This window comes from Narcine bancroftii, chromosome 2 (genome assembly GCF_036971445.1).
Source record: "Narcine bancroftii isolate sNarBan1 chromosome 2, sNarBan1.hap1, whole genome shotgun sequence".
In the NCBI taxonomy this organism is placed as follows: domain Eukaryota; kingdom Metazoa; phylum Chordata; class Chondrichthyes; order Torpediniformes; family Narcinidae; genus Narcine; species Narcine bancroftii.
Genome location: NC_091470.1, coordinates 58113486 through 58133433, shown reverse-complemented (window position 1 = coordinate 58133433; position 19948 = coordinate 58113486). Strand labels below are relative to the sequence as shown.

Genomic DNA, 19948 nt, shown 5'->3' with positions numbered 1-19948 from the left:
CGGCGGAGTCAATTGTATTATTTAAGAAAAGGTTGGACAGGTATATGGATGAGAAGAAGATGGAGGGTTATGGGCATTGTGCAGGGAGGTGGGACTAGAAAGGGGTGTTTGGTTCAGTGTGGACTAGAAGGGCCTAATGGCCTGTTTCCATGCTATATATATTGTTATATATATTGTTATATAACATTTAACATTTATAACATTTCAATTCTGGGTTTAAAATCAATGTCTATCTTTAAAACTAAGTGCAGGTACAGATCTTGAAGTGCTGACCATTGTGGAGGAGAGAAGGATGGGATTAAAGAATTGTCCTTTGAAAGCATGATATAGTGGAAGGAATAAGACCAGTAGTTAAATGAGTTGTAATTCAATAACAAATGCAGGAACAAAGTTTTGTTATTACCAAAGCAAATTATGGACAGTCATAAGGCTGAAAACTAATGTTAAGCTATTGAAGTGAGGGCAATTCTTGAAAACGGCTGTCTCAATTGAAACTTGATGGTTAGTCTGATGAAGAATTACTTTTTCTGGATTATATAAAGATCACCAATTTACTTGAATTTTTAAAAAAATCTCTTGAAATTTTATCCGGTTTCATGTGAGCATGTCTAAATTGCATATTTTGATTAATGCAAGATCTTATTTATTTCTTGCCCTCCCCATCTCCCTTACCATCTAAAAGTATAGGAGGATTTTTATTTTGGTCTTTTCATGTTTTTAAATATCCTCTGTCTCCAAGCACACCAAAATCAATCATATTACCAAATGTGTTGTCAATTTTATTGGTTCCAAAGTTTTTCTGTCATTTTTGATTTGAAAATTCGAGCTATGCATTTGCTATCAATTTTTGAAGAATTTTTCTTTTATCTGCATTTTTCTCCAACTAATATTTTAATGATGTTTTTTTTTTACCTAGAGATCGACTGGACAATTTTGAACTAGGGTAGTGCTATTTTTTTTTAAGTGGTAGATATTTGCAAAATTCTGTTTCAGCGACACTGTCTTCATATGTAACTTCCATCAGTTCCTCTGATCAAATGTACCTTTCCAAATCTTGTTTGTCTTATTCTGTGTCACTCATCTAAGTGAATTGAACCACTTCAGTATAGATATAACTGATTGGGCAACAAGTTTTGTTTAGTCCCATCACATTTTTGATTCTTCCCCCCCCCCCCCCACCCCCCACCAAGCTGGTTAAAAAAAAAAATTCCTTTCTGAATGAGGTTTGGGCAGTGCTGCCTTCTGTTAATCAGCAATACAAGATACTTTGGAAATTAAAATAATGGAGGTGCTGCAAATCTGAAATTAAAATAGAAAATGGTGTAAAGATGTAGGGCAAAAAAACATTTCAGGCCATGATGCACAATGGTGGGGAGGAGGGGGTGGGGTGAATGAATTGGTTTTGAGATCAAGATTACCAGAAGCTGTGGAAGCCTCCAATTGATAGGTTTATAAAGTTGGGGAAAAGAACATGAAAAACTGACCTGCTGATCAGCTGCACCTGGGCCCTTAACTTTCTCATCGGAAGACCACAGTCAGTATGAATTGGAAACAATGTCATCTCCTCACTTATTATCAACACCGACCGGCTCACCCCAAAGATGTGTGCTTAGCCCACTGCACTATTCATTATACACCCATGAATGTGTGGCCAGGCACGATTCCAATGCCATCTACAAGTTTGCCGATGACACCACAGTTGTCGGCAGAATCATAAATGGCAATGAGGAAGAGTACAGGAGGGAGAAAGATTGTTGGATGATATTACAACAACAGCAACACCACCCTGCGCTCGGCATTAGCACAACCAAGGAGATAATTATGGTCTTCAGGAGGAAGTCAGAGGAATGTGACCCAATCCTCATCAAGGGCTCAGTAGTGGAGAGGATCAAAAACTTCAAATTCCTAGGTGTCAACATCTCCAAGGATCTGTCCTGGAGCCTCCATCTTGATGCAATCACAAAGGCTCGCCAGTGGCTATGCTCTGTGAGGTGTCTGAGGAGATTTGGTATGTCATCGAAGGTTCTCATCAGCTTCTACTGGTGTACCGTGAGAGCATTCTTACTGGTTGCATCACTGCCTGATATGGAAGCGCCGATTCTCAGTACAAGAATAAATTGTTAACTCGGCTAGCGACATTACAGACACTAACCTTCATTCCATCGAGGACATCTACATGAGCCGGTGTCTTTAAAAAAAGCAGCCTCTCTCCTCAAAGACCCCCACCACCCAGGCCATGCCCGCTTCACTCTGCTATCATCGGGGGGGAAAGGGTACAGTAGCCTAAAGACGAGCACTCAACGACACAAGGACAGTTTCTTCCCTGCTGGCATCAGATACCTGAATAATCATGAACCAAAGACCCTGCCTTACTTTTCGTGCTCTACTATTGTACTATTTTTTTATAGTAATGTTGTAAGGTGGTTATAATAGGAAGGTTTACACTAATGACGCTGCTGCAAATATCGGATTTCATGACTTGTTCATGACGATAAATTCTGATTCTGTAGAAAATGCTCTGCAGATTGGGCAATGGAGTGCGAGAACTTGAGTAAATATTACAGAAATATTAATGTGGAACTGTCTGTGGGAAGGGTATTACATCTTTTGCAGTTCAATGTAATGCCATTAAGAGGGTTTGGTTGAGAGGAAAGAGCTAACCAAAGGTTGTGAAGGGAACAATCTTTCTTTGTTCTTGCAATTTTATTTTCCACAGTATTGTTAGATAATGGATTTTATTGTGGTTATGACAGTTATTCCACTGTTCTAATTAACTCTTGGCCTATTCATAATGTAAATCACTGTTTTGAATGGAGTTAATTTACCTTTCCATTCCAGGAGAATAGGACTTTTATTCAACTTAATTTTTTTGTTTGACGCTTAAGCAAGTCCAGATATGTATGGAACTCTTCACAGTCCAAAACTCACTATTATAGAGGTCTGACAGGCAGAAACCTGAAGTGCCCATACTTGAGAAATAAAATTCCAAGGACAAACCTATGAGCTTCCCTATTTGTATACATTCTTTATTAAAATTAATAAAAATATTTTAAAAAGAGAGAATGCTTCCCTATCCTGTGATGGATAACTGTTTTGGTTATTCAGTATTCAGAGCATTTCCTATCCAAGCAAGACAAATGTATGGAGTGTTTTTGAATGCATAAAGAAACCAGCATTTTTTTAAAAATCCTTGGTCAATTGTATTAAATCAATCATTTTCATAGATGGATCAGATCCCTGCCTCAAATGTCCGCATCACAAATTTGTTTGTAATGTACTGTCAAGATTATGGTACCTTGAAGGGAAGAGAATGCAAGAGTGAGAACTCAAGAATGGGAAACACAAGTACATTAAACATTTTTAAAATCTCCAGTTGATCAGGATCCATGGTGTAATTTGAGATATGGATCAGCTCTGATGTATGGTCTCAGTAGTTACTTTGCAAAATTCTGTTTCAGCGACACTGTCTTCATATGTAACTTCCATCAGTTCCTCTGATCAAATGTACCTTTCCAAATCTTGTTTGTCTTATTCTGTGTCACTCATCTAAGTGAATTGAACCACTTCAGTATAGATATAACTGATTGGGCAACAGGTTTTGTTTAGTCCCATCACATTTTTGATTCTTTCAAAAATCCAAAATGTTGACTTGCACCTTTTTGTCTCCATAATTGATAAATGATGTGCTGAGTTCTTCAGTTCTGGTCTTTATATACACATTTCATCATCTGTAGTCTGCCTAGGAATGAGATGTTAGAGGAAAATAATAAAACTTTATAACTCCTTTAAAACCAAAAAAGAAAATACCCATCAGTGTTCACGATTGTAAATGGAAGTAAATGTTTGCGTTGGTAATTTAGAAGATCGAATTTAAGCACCATTAACAAAGATGATCAGAAAGGTTGAGTATTACGTGAGGGGTTGGCATGGTGGCCAAGCTAAAAATCGATAATAGTTTTAAATGCAAAGTCTATAACTAACCTTAAGTAATAGAGTGGACTTCGAGTGTGATGGATTTTGTTTTGTGAAGCATCATTTTTGGAAAACATGCAAATTGTACCCAATTTTGCAAATTTGTACACTATAATTGTATTAAATTATTTTTGATCATTGAGGAATGAATGTTGGTTGGGGACACAGAAAACCTGTTTGAATTATGGACATTGCACGTTCTTGGTCACCTGAAAAGGTGGATGTGGTCTCCATTTAATGTTTCTCTCAATACATTTTGAACAATCCAAGAGGAGCAAAAATCTTCACATGAGCAGCTCTTTTGCATAGGGCCAATAGATAAAATAACTGTGCTCCATATTGAGTGGCTGTTGCATTTCTCCTTCACTAAAGTGACCTTCACTCATTCTGATCATGCTTCATGAAAGAGGAGTTCACAAGAAAAGGACACACAGAGATTTATACAGATTTTTCTGTAGGTGAAAAATTGTACCAAAAAACCCCACAAATTTCATTTCCTTTGTAGTGAAGGAAGCTGAGAGGAAATTCCATTGAATACAATAAAGAATAATTAGTTTATTTACAAGTCAACATTTTGCATTGAGACCATATATCAGGGCTGATTTGTGTGTCAAGTTGCATCTTTCACCACTATTCAAGTCTTTTTTTTCTTCTATCCACTGCCATATCAAAAATTACCATAGATCTAGTTGTGTTTCATGTTGGTCAAGGCAATTTAAAATAAGCTTGCTATCTATTGACAGTATCTGACATTATGTAATGTTACTAGTTATTGATTTTGAGCGAGGGATTGCTGGATAATTATGGGAATATTTTTGCTTGCTTCTAAACTTTTTTTTTAAGTGAAGAAGGTACGATTCAGAACTCTACTCAGGAAGAAATTGACACCAGCACAGAAAGCCAGGAGTCTGCCCAGAGAGATCGTGGGTGTGATACAGCAACAGAAGATGAAGAGGAATTGGGATTGCGTCAAAAGGGACAGAAAGGTTGGTCCTTGAATTGCAGTTTCCTTTCTTGATATGCTTTCTCTGTCGATTAAGACATGTTCAAGAAAAAGAAATTGATTTTAACAGGGTAATTCAATCACTTCTGAGTTGTCCTTTCGGCTTGCAAGTAAATGTAAAATGGCTCTATATTACTGTTTCGTTTGTAGCTGAGGATTTACTGCATGTTCCTAAAATTACTTCTAACTTTGTATTTTCTTATAACTGAATCTGATTTTTTTTTGGGGGGGGGGGCTAATCAGATACTTGATAGGACTATGTGCATATATAATTAAAATATTTCAGTAATTGAAGATTTGGCACTAACTGATACTAATTTCTGTGTAATATTCTGTGGTACTCTGCTCATGGTTTTAAATTGCCATATGTAGGAAAGAAGAATCAAATTAGTTTTAAAAGTGTCCAGAACCCTGAGGAAATTGAAGAATCAACGATGGAAAAGAGAGAGATTGTAAGTCCAGAGGAAGTGGAAGATTTAAAATCTGTGCAACTGAAAAAAGAAAAGGAGCTTGGTGGGAAAATTCAAAATGCCACATCATGCACCAATATTCTCCCTATGGGACGTGATCGAATGTACCGTAGATATTGGGTCTTAAGTTCGGTCCCTGGCTTGTTTGTGGAAGAAGATTATGATGGCTTATTGGAGGACATGTTGCAACCTTGTCCTACTAAAACCCAAATTAAAAATTTGGAGTCTCAGGCGAATAACATTTATGATAAAGCACAAGCTAATGAATCCTCAGGGAATGTAATGTTGGGGAAGATGGACCAAAGGCAGCATGAGCCACATAATGACAAGCCTGTTTCTCAGGACAAAAACTCTTCAGTTTCTCCTTCACAGTCTTCAAAGCCATCTACCTCAGATCAAGACCAAACTCTTGATGCCACCCATGCAACAGAATTGCACAGACCAGTAAAAAAACCGAATCGATGGTGTTTTTATTCATCACCAGAACAATTGGATCAACTGATTGAAGCACTTAATTCCAGGGGAAACCGAGAGAACTCCTTGAAAGAAATGCTTCTCCAGGATAAAACAAGACTCACAAATTTGCTCACTAACTTTCCTGTGGAAAGATTCCATATTCCAGGTAAGTGTTTGCATCCTTACCTTGATGTATTACTCAACACACCCTTGAATGTTAATATTCATCTTAGAGTAGTCCTTTTGAAACAAATTGTGGATAGGTGAATTGACATTTTTTTTTTTAAATGCTGAATTTGTCATCAAATACTTTTGGATACAAATTAGTTTTACTTAATGGTATTAACATTAAAATGTTTGCAGTTGTAGCATATTGGATCCCCAGATTCTAATAATAAAATGTTTGTAGTGGACATCCCCAAAATGACTTGATTAAACAGAAGCTATTCATTAATTGCACTCGGAGATTTTTAACGAGCTTATTACCTACTAATCAGCATGTCTGAGCATGTGGGAGAAAATCGGAACTTGGGGATTCCGTGTGTCACTGAGACCGTGAAATTTCCATACAACTCCCAAATCATGATAAAACCCACAACTTTGAAATTGAAGCAGTAGCTCTAGTCTATCTCATCCACTGTACTTGTATTAAAAGGTGCAAAATGTTCACTATTCCAGCTGCTCAGGATATTTTCAAATGCTTAATACTTTTGATATTGATATTAAATGTTCGTTTTTTTTATAGCTATGTCATTGTTAACTTGACATTTGTGCTGTGAAAAGCTTTGCTATTTTAAAGCTCCGCCCTGTGGTCTGTTACTGAAGTGCATTCTGCCCATGAACAATTGTACCATGGGTACCATGGTATGGTAAATAATAGGCATTTCATTCTTGAAACAATTTGTCAGCTGCCAAGTAGCATCATTCTGTATTATTATGATGTATAATAGTATTATTCTGCTAAGATTCTGTTTTGTATCTTCTCAATTATGATTAAATCTGCATTAGCAGGATTTGACTATGCAAATAATTTGGGCAATTTTAAAATCTGAAAAGAGGCAGAGAATTAGTACCTTTTCAACCTTAAGCAATTCAAGAAATGTTGTTAGAGGAATTAAGGGTTTGCTAAATTGCTTAAGGCAAAGACTCAAACAAATTCAATGTTGATTTCCAGATAAAGTTTTAGTGGAAAGCAAACCTGCTCGAAATATTTCAAAAGGTGTTCATGGAGCACGTGATTCTTCTCTTTTATCTGCCAATAAGCAGCTTGAACTGCGATTGAAGGATCTGCTTCTTGACATTGAAGATAGAACTTGGCAAGGAACTCTAGGAGGAATAAAAGTATGTATTAATAAATGCAAAAAAAGCAAAAAGGTTTGGAATTTCATAATTTAATAATACTTTGCGTGTATCTCTTTGGTGTGTTTGTCAATTTTTCTATTCCCAGAATATTTTAATGGATATTACTTTTTTGTAACATTTCAGCAATATTTTCTGAAACAAAAATCATTGGTTATGATTTGTGCCATGTTTAGAGCACTCATGAAGTACTGAGAGCATTTCTGGGAACCACACCCTTTGATAAAATTCTCTGTAGGTATACCTGAAAGATATCTGGATACCAAAGGTTGAAGTACAGGAAGAAATTGCACAAGATGGGGTTATGTTCTTGCAATATAAAATAAATAATCATTTATTACAGTTATCAAGGGAGCTGATAAGATGGAGAAAAAAATATTTCCTCTGGATTAATGTAGGATTTTAAATCAATCACTCCCTTTCAGGGCTGAGATTAGGTAAGGAGTGGGGGTAGGGGGAGAGAGAGAACTCCAATATGCAAAGGATAATTTGTTTATGCTCTGCAGCACTTGATAATAAATTTTGTATTGGGTAATATTAAACACAATGTTAATTTATAAAGCACCTAAGTATTTGAGAATGTAGCAAAGACAGGTATGTGGAGTTAAGTTGCAGGTCAATTTCAATGGCAGAACGACCAGAAAGGAGTGAATAACCCACTTAACTACATGTTTATGGCTTTGGGTTTTCAGGAAGGAAAGCTGGTATTTATAATGTATGAGGAAGGGAATGCTGGTTTTAAGCAAGTGGAGGAAAATGTGGGGAGGGGATAAGCTAGACAAAAGAGTCCAGGCAAGCAATACGAAAATGGAAGCGAGAACATCCCCCAAAAAATAGAGGTCATAGGTAGGTTTTGAAAATAAAATCAGAAACTCAGTTTCAAAAATAGTATATCTGATTTTGTGGAAATTGCAGACGAGGTCTTAAAGAAATTGTTGGTCAGCAAGTGGAAACTTGTTTGAATATATACAGTATGTTCAAAAATCAAATATCAATACATGGGAATTTGAATCCAGAAGTTCTTCAAAATTGAACCTCAGTTGTAAACATTAACATTTGAAAAACAAATGGTTGGAAATGTACAGTTATGCATATTTCATAATTTCATCCTTGATGTTTTTGGAGTGTGCATTTATTTCCAATTATACAATTGTATCAAAAGCTTGAATTTGATTTTAAGAGTGAATCAATTTATTTTTAAGAGCATGTCAAAAACTTTTCTGAGCAGGTGATGGAGCGGTATGCATGGCGAGCAGCATTGGAAACGGGGCAATATGAACTGTTGGGCAAAGCACTTCCTACACAAAATGGAATTCGGTTACTGGAAAATGAAGTGAAGGAAAATGGAGTTATTAACATTGAAAGGGAGGAATCCAAAGAGCTTGTTGGCTTGAACAATGGATATAACGCCAAAGCTGGGTATAACTGATTTTTTTTCCCCAAAATATCAGAGAAATTTTAGCAGTGTTTAACTTTTGGGATCAAAATTAAGCAGTTTCTCTTTGATATATTGATGTAGCTTTTGTATCTAACAGATTTTGACATGCTTTCCTGGAGTAATGCCGAGCGATATCTGTCATTTCCCCTGGCGAGCCACCTGATCATTAGTAATTGCATTCTTATCTAGGTCCAGTCCCCGAATATATTACACAAAATTGGCATAAATTTTGCTGAATGAAACTTGCTTAACAAGTTGTAGACTTCGGCCACTAGAATGTTTTGAAGGCTGAACCTAGAAGAGCAAGTCTGCATCTTAAATGCTGAACTCTGTTTCTCTCCATGGATGCCACTTGGCCCTTTTGAATATTCCTCATACTTTGTTTTCATTTCAGATTTAGCTTTTCAACCCTTGGCCAATTCTGATGCATTTTCATTTTTTCTCTCTCTCCACAGATGCTGCTTGATACTCTCTTAATATTGTCTTTTTATTTCAAATTTCCATTATTTGCAGTGCTCTTATCTCAATTCCATGATTTTTAAAAAAAACATTGCCTCTGGTCCAAGAGAATAGGTACCAAGCTATCCTCTCTTAGTCAATGCCAATTTGTTTCATCTGGTTTTTTTTGGGTCTTGGTCTCCACTTTTTCATGTCATCTTGATTCTATTCTTCCCTCTTCTATTCTAGGTTTAAACATGGGAGTGCCTAACTTTTCCCACTTCTGAACAAGGACCATCTAACTAAAGGATTAACTTTGTTTCACTTTTCACCATCAGACTCATCAACAATAAACTCAATCAGGGACTTGTTTAATAACTCTTACTTTGCATTTTATTGATTTTTCTTCCTCTCTGTTTTTCAGTCAGTTTATTTATATTTCTTTATTTGTTTACATTGTATATAGGTTTTTACACTAAGTGGCAATTCTGCTTGGCCTGCAGGGAAAAAGAATTTCAGGGTTATATGTGATGTCGTGTGTGTACTTTGACAATAAACCTGAAATCTGACATTCCTGTTTCTCTTTCCTGGCACAGGATGAGTAGTTTCCCCAATATAATGATGGGAATTTGAGCAGATTCTTGTTAGTATCCATGCAGTGGTTTGATTAGCATCAATTTGCCTAGTTTGATTAGCATCAATTTGCCTAGTTTGATTAGCATCAATTTGCCACCTTGATTTCATTTATTTTCTAACATCTAGAACATGCTCCTTTAATGTGGGTAACAGTCAGTTCTGCATGACTGAAACTATTTACTGGCAAGTTCTTTGCCTTTATCTCCATTTATTATTTTAAATCTAACCTGTTCCCTTTTGTTTGGGGGCTTTATCTACTTGTTAATAATCCTAAATCTTCGTCCGCGAAGCCAAGCCAAAGAAAAGAATAATCTGGTCCTTGGTTCATGGCTTTCAATTCAAGTGAAGTGTAAGGCTTACACTAATTTTTAGTAGCTAGTAGAGTTGAAGATTTTACTTTTAATTTATTCAAAGGAAGTGGCATTTAGAAGCCATTTTATTTAAATCTTGTTATCTTTGCCTGATTGGATTCCCTGTAAGGTAAAACCCTTAACTTTGATTCTTCAGAAGAGGAGAGAGTTGCATAGCACTTTTTTGTGTCCCATGCCTAAAATTTTGCACTCCTCCTCTGACACCCACCCACTGCCCCCTGCCCAGCAGTTGAAGCCAAATCAGATTTTTTTTCCAGTCATAACTTTCTTTTGACCAAACTTGAGCCCAACATCACCAAGGTGACTTCCAAAAGTGAAATATGAAGCAGTACTTTGAAGTGACTATTTGCAAGTTCTAGGAAAGCTTATTGCTTAGAAATTCAATGTAGTTTAGAATGTAATATTGAACTTTAAGATGATAATAATGCAAGAAATTACTTGGATTTTCTGTGGCTCTATTGTGTCTCCACAGTTATTTGGCTTTTCTTTAGTTACTTGTAGCCAATTCTCTCAGGAAAGAGTTCCCCATTTTACCACCATGCAGAGGTGACCTGGTATAATGCTCGGTGTGTCTCCAGGTCTGCGTGCTTGCCACGTTTGTCGGCCATTTTGTGGGACAGTCCATGTCTCTGTGCGCACCCCAGCACTGACGACCAGGGTATTGCCTGTAGTCTAAGGTGACCTGCCCCTGTGGGGGAGGAGTGGAGACTGGCTCATTAGAATCCAGATATGCTGGTTTCAGGCAGTCAACAGCAAAAGTCTCAGAGGACAAAGGTAGAACCATTATCCCTAACGACCTTGAAGAGTTGTTGTAAGGGTGCTCTGTGTGCAACCCTCCTCACAAACACCAACCAACAAGTCCTTTGGGACACTATGCTTGGGCTGGCTGTATGGTGGAGTTGCCACAGGACTAAGGACCCCTGTTTTTGCTGGAAATTCTTGAGAGTTCCCGCAGGTCTTCTGGTCATTTATCAGGACCAGGTGCTCCCCGGGGATGATTAAAGGCACATCGTAGACCATCTCCACCGCCAAGACATTGAAGATCTTCCTTCGGCACGGTACAGATTCCAAGCTGGACCCAAGGCAGTTTGTCCACCCAGTTGGGACTCTTGAGCTGGGCCATCAAGGCTGCCTTGAGGTGACTGTGGAAGTGCTCCACCAGCCCGTTAGCCTGAGGGTGATACGCCATGGTGTGGTGGAGCGTGCCCCTTTGTCCGAGATTAGGTGCTCTGGAACCCTGAATTGGGACACCCATGTGTCAGAGTGCCATAGTACAGGTTTCTGTGGTGGTATCAGCCAGCAGGACTGCTTCCAGCCACCTCGTGGAGCAGTCAGCCATGGTCAAGAGGTATCTCACCCCATGGTAAACTGGCAACGGCCCCACTATGTCGATGTGTACATGGCTGAACTTGCACTGCGCCAGCTCATAAGTCTGTGTGGACGCTTTTGTGTGAACCTACACTTTGGAAGACTGTCAGTTTGTTCAGGTCTTGGCCCGCTGGCTGACCGGTTTACAGACGCCATGCCAGACAAACCTATTGGCCACCATTTTCACTGATGCAGGTGGTGGGGCATGCCAGGTTGTGGATGGCTTCAAACCTGGCTCCTCCATGCAGCCGGAATGATGGGGTTGGGGCTGCCGGCAGAAACGTTGCACAGCATTGTCAGTTTACCTTGACAAACAGGGACATCCTCCACCTTGCGACCGGAGACGGTGGGAATCTCAGGGTCCTGCTGCTGCGCTTTGGTGAGGGCCATGTAATTGACTCCTTGGGATGGGGCATGATAGAGCATCGACTACCATGTTGCTTTCCCCTGCGGTATGCTAAATGTGGTAAATTTGGACAAGTGTCCCTGTTGTTGGGCTGACTAGGGGGCCGATACCTTATGGAAGGCAGAAGTCAGTGGCATGTGATCAGTTAACACCCTGAATTGCCAGCCTTCCAAAGAGTAACGGAAATGACACTCCCAGGTACAGCACTAACAGCTCTTGGTCGAAAGTGCTATATTTGAGCCCCAGGGGAGGGGGGGGTGTTGGGTGGAGGTGTCTGCTGAAAAAGGCCAGGGGTTGCCACTGGCCCTCAGTGAGTTGTTCCAGCATGCCCCCTACCACTGTGCTGGAGGCATCCACTGTCAGGGTGTATAGGTGCCTCTGGTCTGGGGTGGACCAGGAGGGTAGCATTGGCCATTGCGTCTTTGGCATTCTGGAACTCCCTGGAAGACTCATCATCCTAAGTAATGTCTTTTGACTTGCCAATCATCAGCACGAAGATGTATGATGTGTGCCGCTGCCAGTATGAACCTGTGGTAAAAGTTTATCATACCGGTGAATTCCTGTAGCCCTTTGACAGCGCCTGGCTTAGCGAAATGTCTTCTTGAGGAGAGTTGTAGCCCTGTGTCTGTTAATCCTGTACACCAGGAAATTGATGATGTCCAGACCAAACTGGCATTTTGCAGGGTTGATAGTCACCCCGAACTCGCTCAAGCGGGTGCACATTTGTCTCAGGTGGTGAAGTGCCAGTTAATGAAGTAGACAAAGGAGGCGTAGTCAAACCATAATCATGGCTTTTATTAGCAGAAGCTAATGGTACAATAATGAAAGACAATGGGTGCATACACAGTTATACCCAAGGGGAGTGTATTTAATGGTAGAGATTTTTTTCTTTGTTTTTTTCTTTGGCTTGGCTTCGCGGACGAAGATTTATGGAGGGGGTAAAAAGTCCACGTCAGCTGCAGGCTCGTTTGTGGCTGACCAGTCCGATGCGGGACAGGCAGACACGATTGCAGCGGTTGCAAGGGAAAATTGGTTGGTTGGGGTTGGGTGTTGGGTTTTTCCTCCTTTGCCTTTTGTCAGTGAGGTGGGCTCTGCGGTCTTCTTCAAAGGAGGCTGCTGCCCGCCAAACTGTGAGGCGCCAAGATGCACGGTTTGAGGCGTTATCAGCCCACTGGCGGTGGTCAATGTGGCAGGCACCAAGAGATTTCTTTAGGCAGTCCTTGTACCTTTTCTTTGGTGCACCTCTGTCACGGTGGCCAGTGGAGAGCTCGCCATATAATACGATCTTGGGAAGGCGATGGTCCTCCATTCTGGAGACGTGACCCATCCAGCGCAGCTGGATCTTCAGCAGCGTGGACTCGATGCTGTCGACCTCTGCCATCTCGAGTACCTCGACGTTAGGGGTGTGAGCGCTCCAATGGATGTTGAGGATGGAGCGGAGACAACGCTGGTGGAAGCGTTCTAGGAGCCGTAGGTGGTGCCGGTAGAGGACCCATGATTCGGAGCCGAACAGGAGTGTGGGTATGACAACGGCTCTGTATACGCTTATCTTTGTGAGGTTTTTCAGTTGGTTGTTTTTCCAGACTCTTTTGTGTAGTCTTCCAAAGGCGCTATTTGCCTTGGCGAGTCTGTTGTCTATCTCATTGTCGATCCTTGCATCTGATGAAATGGTGCAGCCGAGATAGGTAAACTGGTTGACCGTTTTGAGTTTTGTGTGCCCGATGGAGATGTGGGGGGGCTGGTAGTCATGGTGGGGAGCTGGCTGATGGAGGACCTCAGTTTTCTTCAGGCTGACTTCCAGGCCAAACATTTTGGCAGTTTCCGCAAAGCAGGACGTCAGGCGCTGAAGAGCTGGCTCTGAATGGGCAACTAAAGCGGCATCATCTGCAAAGAGTAGTTCACGGAAAAGTTTCTCTTGTGTCTTGGTGTGAGCTTGCAGGCGCCTCAGATTGAAGAGACTGCCATCCGTGCGGTACCGGATGTAAACAGATGTAAAAATGGTAGAGATAATACACGGCCAATGTCAGTAAAGCAGGACTAGGCAAGTGGAAGACTGACAGCTCAGCATAGATTCAGCACAGGTGGGCAGAGTGGTCCTTGCAGTTGGAGATGAGGATATTGTCCAAATAGATGAATGCAAATGGGAGGTCTTGGCCCACTGCGTCCATCAGTCACTGAAAAGTTTGTGCTGCGTTCTTTAGACTGAAAGGCATACAGAGAAATTCAAACAAGTCAAAGGGTGTTATGATTGCAGTCTTGGGGATGTTCTGGGGGTGAACTGGGATATGGTAGTACCTACAAATGAGGTTCACCTTGAAAAACACCTGTGCCCTGTGCAGGTTGGTGCCAAAGTCTTGGATGTGGAGCACAGGATATCTGTCGGCCTTGGTGGCCCCCTGCTGATTTGAGCACCATGTGGAGGGGAGAGACCCAATGACTGTCGGAGTGCCACACAGTCCCCAGCTCCTTCATTTTCTTAAACTCCTCCTTTGCCAGGCTGAGCTTTTCATAAGGAAAGCGACATGCTCTGGCGTGCAGCAGGGGGCTCTCAGTCAATATGTGGTGCCATAATCCCATGCTTTGGCTTGGCCATGGAGAACTGTGGTGCTACTATCAAGGGGAACTCCACTAGGATGCAGGTGAATTCATTGTCCGAGTGTATTTTAGAGTTTAGGTGGGGAGCAGGTAGCTTAGCTTCCCCCTCCAGAGGCAGAATCTGAAAGGTTTTGGCGTGTAAGGTTTTTATCAGCCATTCTTTGAGGCTGATAAGCAAGCAGTGAGCCCAAAGGAAGTAAGTCCCCAGGAATGGTTGCACCACTGCCATAAGGGTGAAGGTTGATGTAAAGTGGCTCTTGCTGAAACGAAGGGAGGTGGTGCAAGACCCAAAAGTTTGAATAGAGGAGTTGTTGTCTGCCCTCCGTATTGAGTCCTGCATGCTGTTACAGGTGTCGAGGCTTGAGGGATGTAGGACACTTATCTCAGTGCCTGTATTGACCAGGGAACGCCTGCCTGACTGAGTCCCAGACATGGAGGCTATCATGAGGGCCAACTGCCGCATCCATCAACAACAGGTGGCGAGGGTGTTTCCCAAAAAACCCTGCAGAGTGGGCAGCATTGACGGGGCTACACACACCATCGCTGATGGTAGTAGTATATCTGTCCCGGGGTGTTCACTTGTCTCTCTGTTAGTCTCGATCTTGCCAGGGGTTGTTTGTGGGGCTTGTTTATGTGGTCTTATGATATCGCTGGTGTCCTCCTTTGCTCTCCAGAGCATGTCCACCCGGGTTGCGACCCTCTGAGGGTTGCTGAAGTCCTCGCCCTTGAGCAAGAGTCCGATATCCTTGGGCAGCTGCTCCAGAAAGAAGCAGGCAAGATTTGTGACTTCGGCTCATTAGGCCTGATGGGGCCCAGTCTCCTAATCTGTCCATACACAGTAATTGGGCGGCTCGCTCGTGTGGGGAAAGCCTGAAAGTGTGAGTTAGTAGCTCCTTGAGGGCCGCGTATTTGTTTTGCTCCAGAGGTGGCCGTAGGAAATCTGTGACCCTTGCTATGTCCTCATCAAGGGCACTCATGACATAGAAGTAGTGTCTGTCGTGGGTGGTGATGTGGCGAAGCTGGAACTGAACCTTGGCCTGCTCGAACCACGTGTGGCTGCAGCACCCAGAACGTTGTAAGCCTGAGGGGGACCATATGGGTGGTTGCTGGCTCCACTTGATCCATCATCTTCGGGTCGGTCAGGGTCACTAATGTATATGCACTATGCAAGTGTGGAGAAGAACAACATACTGCCCGTCATTGGAGTGCCATCCTAGGATTGGCTGGCGTTCCCACCAGGTTCCTCATCTTCCCACCGTGCAGAAGTCACCTGAGATGTCCGTCGATGTCACCCCCATGTCTGCGCAGTTGCTGTGTTTGTCGGCCATTTTATAGGCCAGTCTGTGTGTCTGCACAGGGGCCGCTACAATATATTAATATAAAACATTATAAATATTACTTAACTTAATAAGACTTCTGCATTTTTTTGTCAAGCTTTTAATGTTTAGAGTTAAATTAGTTACTGAGATCATCAGAGCATTCTTCAAACTTAAATGTCAATCATGATCTTATTTTGATCAATTTTATGGGTGAAAATGCTTGTTTCGTTTCGAAACACAGATGTTACTCTGGGCAAATTTTCTTAGTTCTGGAAAATGTTCACAGGGATAATGATCGCCAGAAATTAATTTTGTCAGAAGCATTTGGGACTGAGGGGAAGCTCATCCAATTTCATGTTGAATAATTTGTTTTCAAGTCAATAAGTTCTATTAGTATGTGAATAGGTAACTTCATGATGTTTTTTGTTCACTCAGTGAAAATGGGTTTATAAATGCAAGTATGCAGTCTTTCGCAAAATCACGAAAACGACTTTCAAACAACTTGCAATCACCTGATTTTTTTTTCCAATATATTTTGTAAAAATTGGCATTATCTTCAGCACATTCACTCTCCTCTTAAGTTGGGGAAACTTGCTCAAATCCTCATTTTCTGATTGAGAGGTGAACAGTTTTAACTTTATTTTCATGCATTGATATCAGTTCCTAAGCTGGGAAACCATTTGTTCTTGCCCTGGAGTTTCAAATTTAGATTGAGATGGCTGGTAACATCAACTAAAAATGCTAAATAAAATAGCCAATTGTTATCACACAAAAGGGCTCTTTCTCTTCTAGAAAATTATGAACAGTATATTTTCCGTTTCCAAAGTCTACTCAGAACCTGACCTCTAGAAAGCCAACGCACATCACAATAAAAGATGAGATCACCATATTCCAAATCTAACATTTCACAATATTCTGTTTACTCCTCTTGCTCTAATTTTATTCATGTATTTCATAGACAGTAAACATGCTGCAAATTTATTGTTTTTCCACACAGTGACTCTGGTGTGTAATGCAGTGATATTTTAGTAGACGACGACCTAAAATTTTTTCAAGCAAAGTTGTAGTCCCAGTGGCTTTACCTATCATGGATGGTGCTCCGTCAGTACAAACATGAAGCGACTCAAGACCGATGTTCTTCAAAGACACTAAAATTATCATCAATTACTCTTACCAAAATGCTTCACTGGGCTTCATCAAATACGTCAACACATTCGTCCAAAGAAAGTACATGCATTGACAAGGTCTTTCAGTTCCTCAGATAAATTTTTTTTGGTGCATCTCATAACTGCTTTGACAAAGCAATTTTATCTAGTTTCCTTTTGATATATTTATCACCAAGACACCTTGCAAATATTTGGAGATGAGGCTTAACAATTCTCCATCAAAGAAAGACTGCCATTTTTTTTTGGCCAATGCTAAAGCAATTTCATAGGATGCTTCTGTCATCACTCAACTTTCACAACTTCTTTTAACAAATATATCCAGTGGTCTTTTGATTTTTTTTTCCCCCCCTTTTTCTTAATCACATTTTTCAGTAACTCAGACTCAAGCACTAGCTTCAGTTTTCCTTCTATTTCAGTCTGATGTTGTGTTTTATAGTGTCAATTAAGATATGTGAGAAAATGTTTCCACAAATAATGCACAATGGCTTTACGGATGGACCCGCTATAAATAAGAACTTTTCCCACTGTTCATTTAATCCACGCACTATCACTTCATGCTTTTCTTTTGCACTCTGATGGGGAACTGAATGTAAAAACAAGGCTTAATTCTCAAAAAAGTACAAAATTGCAAATGCTCACATAGGACAAACAAAGCACAACTCTGTGGCACACGAGTGTCCATTATAAACTGACTGGCAAAAACTTGCGACGCACCACTGGTGCAGATGCCTGGCGACTCGGGATCAAACAAGATTAAAACGTATGAATAGTTATGGAATGACTGCAGAAGTCCTTCTTTCCTAGTTTGACGAATTGAACATTTTTTTATTTGAAAACCGATTAATGTGAAAGAAGATAACATTCGCCAAAAAATGTGCACGAAATAATAAAATTGCTAAGTTTTAGACTTTTTCTCAGTAAAACCCATTTCTAGCTCTAAGCTACTTGAATTCCTGTTAGTTTTTTCTGAAAATTGATTTTTGGTTAATACTATTTGCTGGAGTAGGCTTAGTGTTTTTTATTATCACTGGGATATAATATGTCACTTTTTGCCATCCCTGCTATAAATGAAATCTTGTTTTTTAAATGCCCCATATATTTAAAGCTCCAAAGTGAAAATTGGAAAACTGCTTTATGCAGTTTTTTTTGTTTCAAATGCATTTGGTTTGATCCATCCAAATATGCTGCAAAAATTGTAAACTATGCCATATGCCATAGAGAACATGAGTAAACTGAATCTATTTCAGTATAGATTGAGGCTTTGGATGTTTAATGCTGATTGATGTATTACTTTCCATGGGAGCATTTAATTCTGTGATTAAAATCAAGGATTTATGCTGCATATGTTTTGATAGCAAAATGTGTTTGTACTCTAAAGCTCACAAATATACTGTTTTATTTGATGATACAGGCCTTTGGAACCCAAGACTGAAACGAGTTGTGCATCTACCAGTGCTAATTCTCCCAGACAAGTAAACACTGTGGTGCACTACCTTGCAGTTGCTTTGCTCCAGTTAGAACAGGGAATTGAACGCAAGTTCCTGAAGCCTCCATTGGGTTGGTACATTTTTTTCATAATATTTAATCTTAGAATTGACACTTGTTAAGATTTGACGGAATTTTACAAAGCACCATTGTAGTTACACTTGCAATTTCCCCCAGGCTGAACTTGTTTAACTTTTTATACTATTTTGATCAAGGTTTTTTTTTTAAAAAAGGTAGCACTGTTTTCCTTTAGATCAGTGGTTTTCAAACTTTTTCCTTTCACTCACACACCACCTTAAGCAATCCCAATGCCATAGGTACTCTGTGATTAATCATGGAATACTTGAGGTGGATGTGGGTGTAAAGAAAGTTTGAAAACCACTGTTTTAATCGTACCTAATTGACTTGTTATGTGCATGGTTTCATAACTCCAAAGGAAATGGGCCAATGACATTTTCTCAAGAAAAATATTTCAGTAACAATTGGGTTTAGAGCAGTGGTTCTCAACGAATAATTCCTTACTAATCACAGAGCACCTATGGCATAGGGAAAAACTTTGAAAATCACTGCTGTAGATGCTGTTATGCAGAAGCAACATTGGGAATCCAAAGTATCTGAACATTTTCAAGTCGCCAAATGGATGTTTATAATTGCAGGAATGCAAGTTTTGCAGATAATTTGCCAGAACACACTCTAGCTTGAATTTATAAGGAGAAAGTTTGAATGATCTAGCTGAAAGGAGAAATGTAAACTTTCTAAAATTATTATTTTGTATAACTTGCCAGGTACTGATCACTAAATCAACTTTATTTTACTAGATTGCTAGAAAAATGAGTTTTTAATTGAATCAGTATTTGTCATTTAAGACCTCTTTTCTCCCATTGCTCTTTAAAACTTATATTTTTAATTTCACAATTTGTCATTCACCAGTGGGCAGAGATTTTAAAATTACTACTAAAACACATGCTTAATTTAGAAAGCCTTATTTAATGCTACCATGGAGAACTTCGTTTTTAATTCTGTACATAAACTCGGATTGCGATTTTTATGAAGTAATATCAGGAAATTATTTGTCAAAAAGGAAAGATAAATGAGAAGGAAACTTTACCTAATTTGTGAAGATGAATTTTCTGCTAGATATCCCAGAACAACACTAATTTAATGTTGCCTTTCTTTTCTACTATAGTGGTCACTGTCAACTGCTGAACTAAAATTTGCATCCCTGTTCCTTATGAAACAAAATTTGAAAATCCGAGCTGCTCTTGCAGAACAAAGTGCCCCATGCTTGTTTAATTTGAAAATCTATAGAGAGCTCAGTTCCATTAGATTTAAGCACAAGAATGCCATGTAATTGAGGAAGAGGGGAACATTAGTATTTCGAGCCTATGCTAGATGTCTCCTGTTTGGTGAAAGAATCACCTAGTATCTCATCCAGATGTGACCTTGGGCTGCATAAATACAGAGCT

General features: G+C 40.0%; 1 protein-coding gene across 6 annotated transcripts in view; it reads left to right on the top strand.

Annotated features, from left to right (window-relative positions):
- Positions 1-19948, top strand: part of baz1a (bromodomain adjacent to zinc finger domain, 1A) — an 81193-nt gene that overhangs the window by 49919 nt on the left and 11326 nt on the right. For all 6 annotated transcript variants that reach the window (XM_069916763.1, XM_069916762.1, XM_069916764.1 and 3 more), the window contains 5 exons: positions 4816-4958; positions 5348-6067; positions 7076-7242; positions 8489-8679; positions 18409-18554. In XM_069916763.1, the coding sequence (XP_069772864.1) occupies positions 4816-4958; positions 5348-6067; positions 7076-7242; positions 8489-8679; positions 18409-18554 (1367 nt within the window). The remainder of the gene's footprint in view (positions 1-4815; positions 4959-5347; positions 6068-7075; positions 7243-8488; positions 8680-18408; positions 18555-19948) is intronic.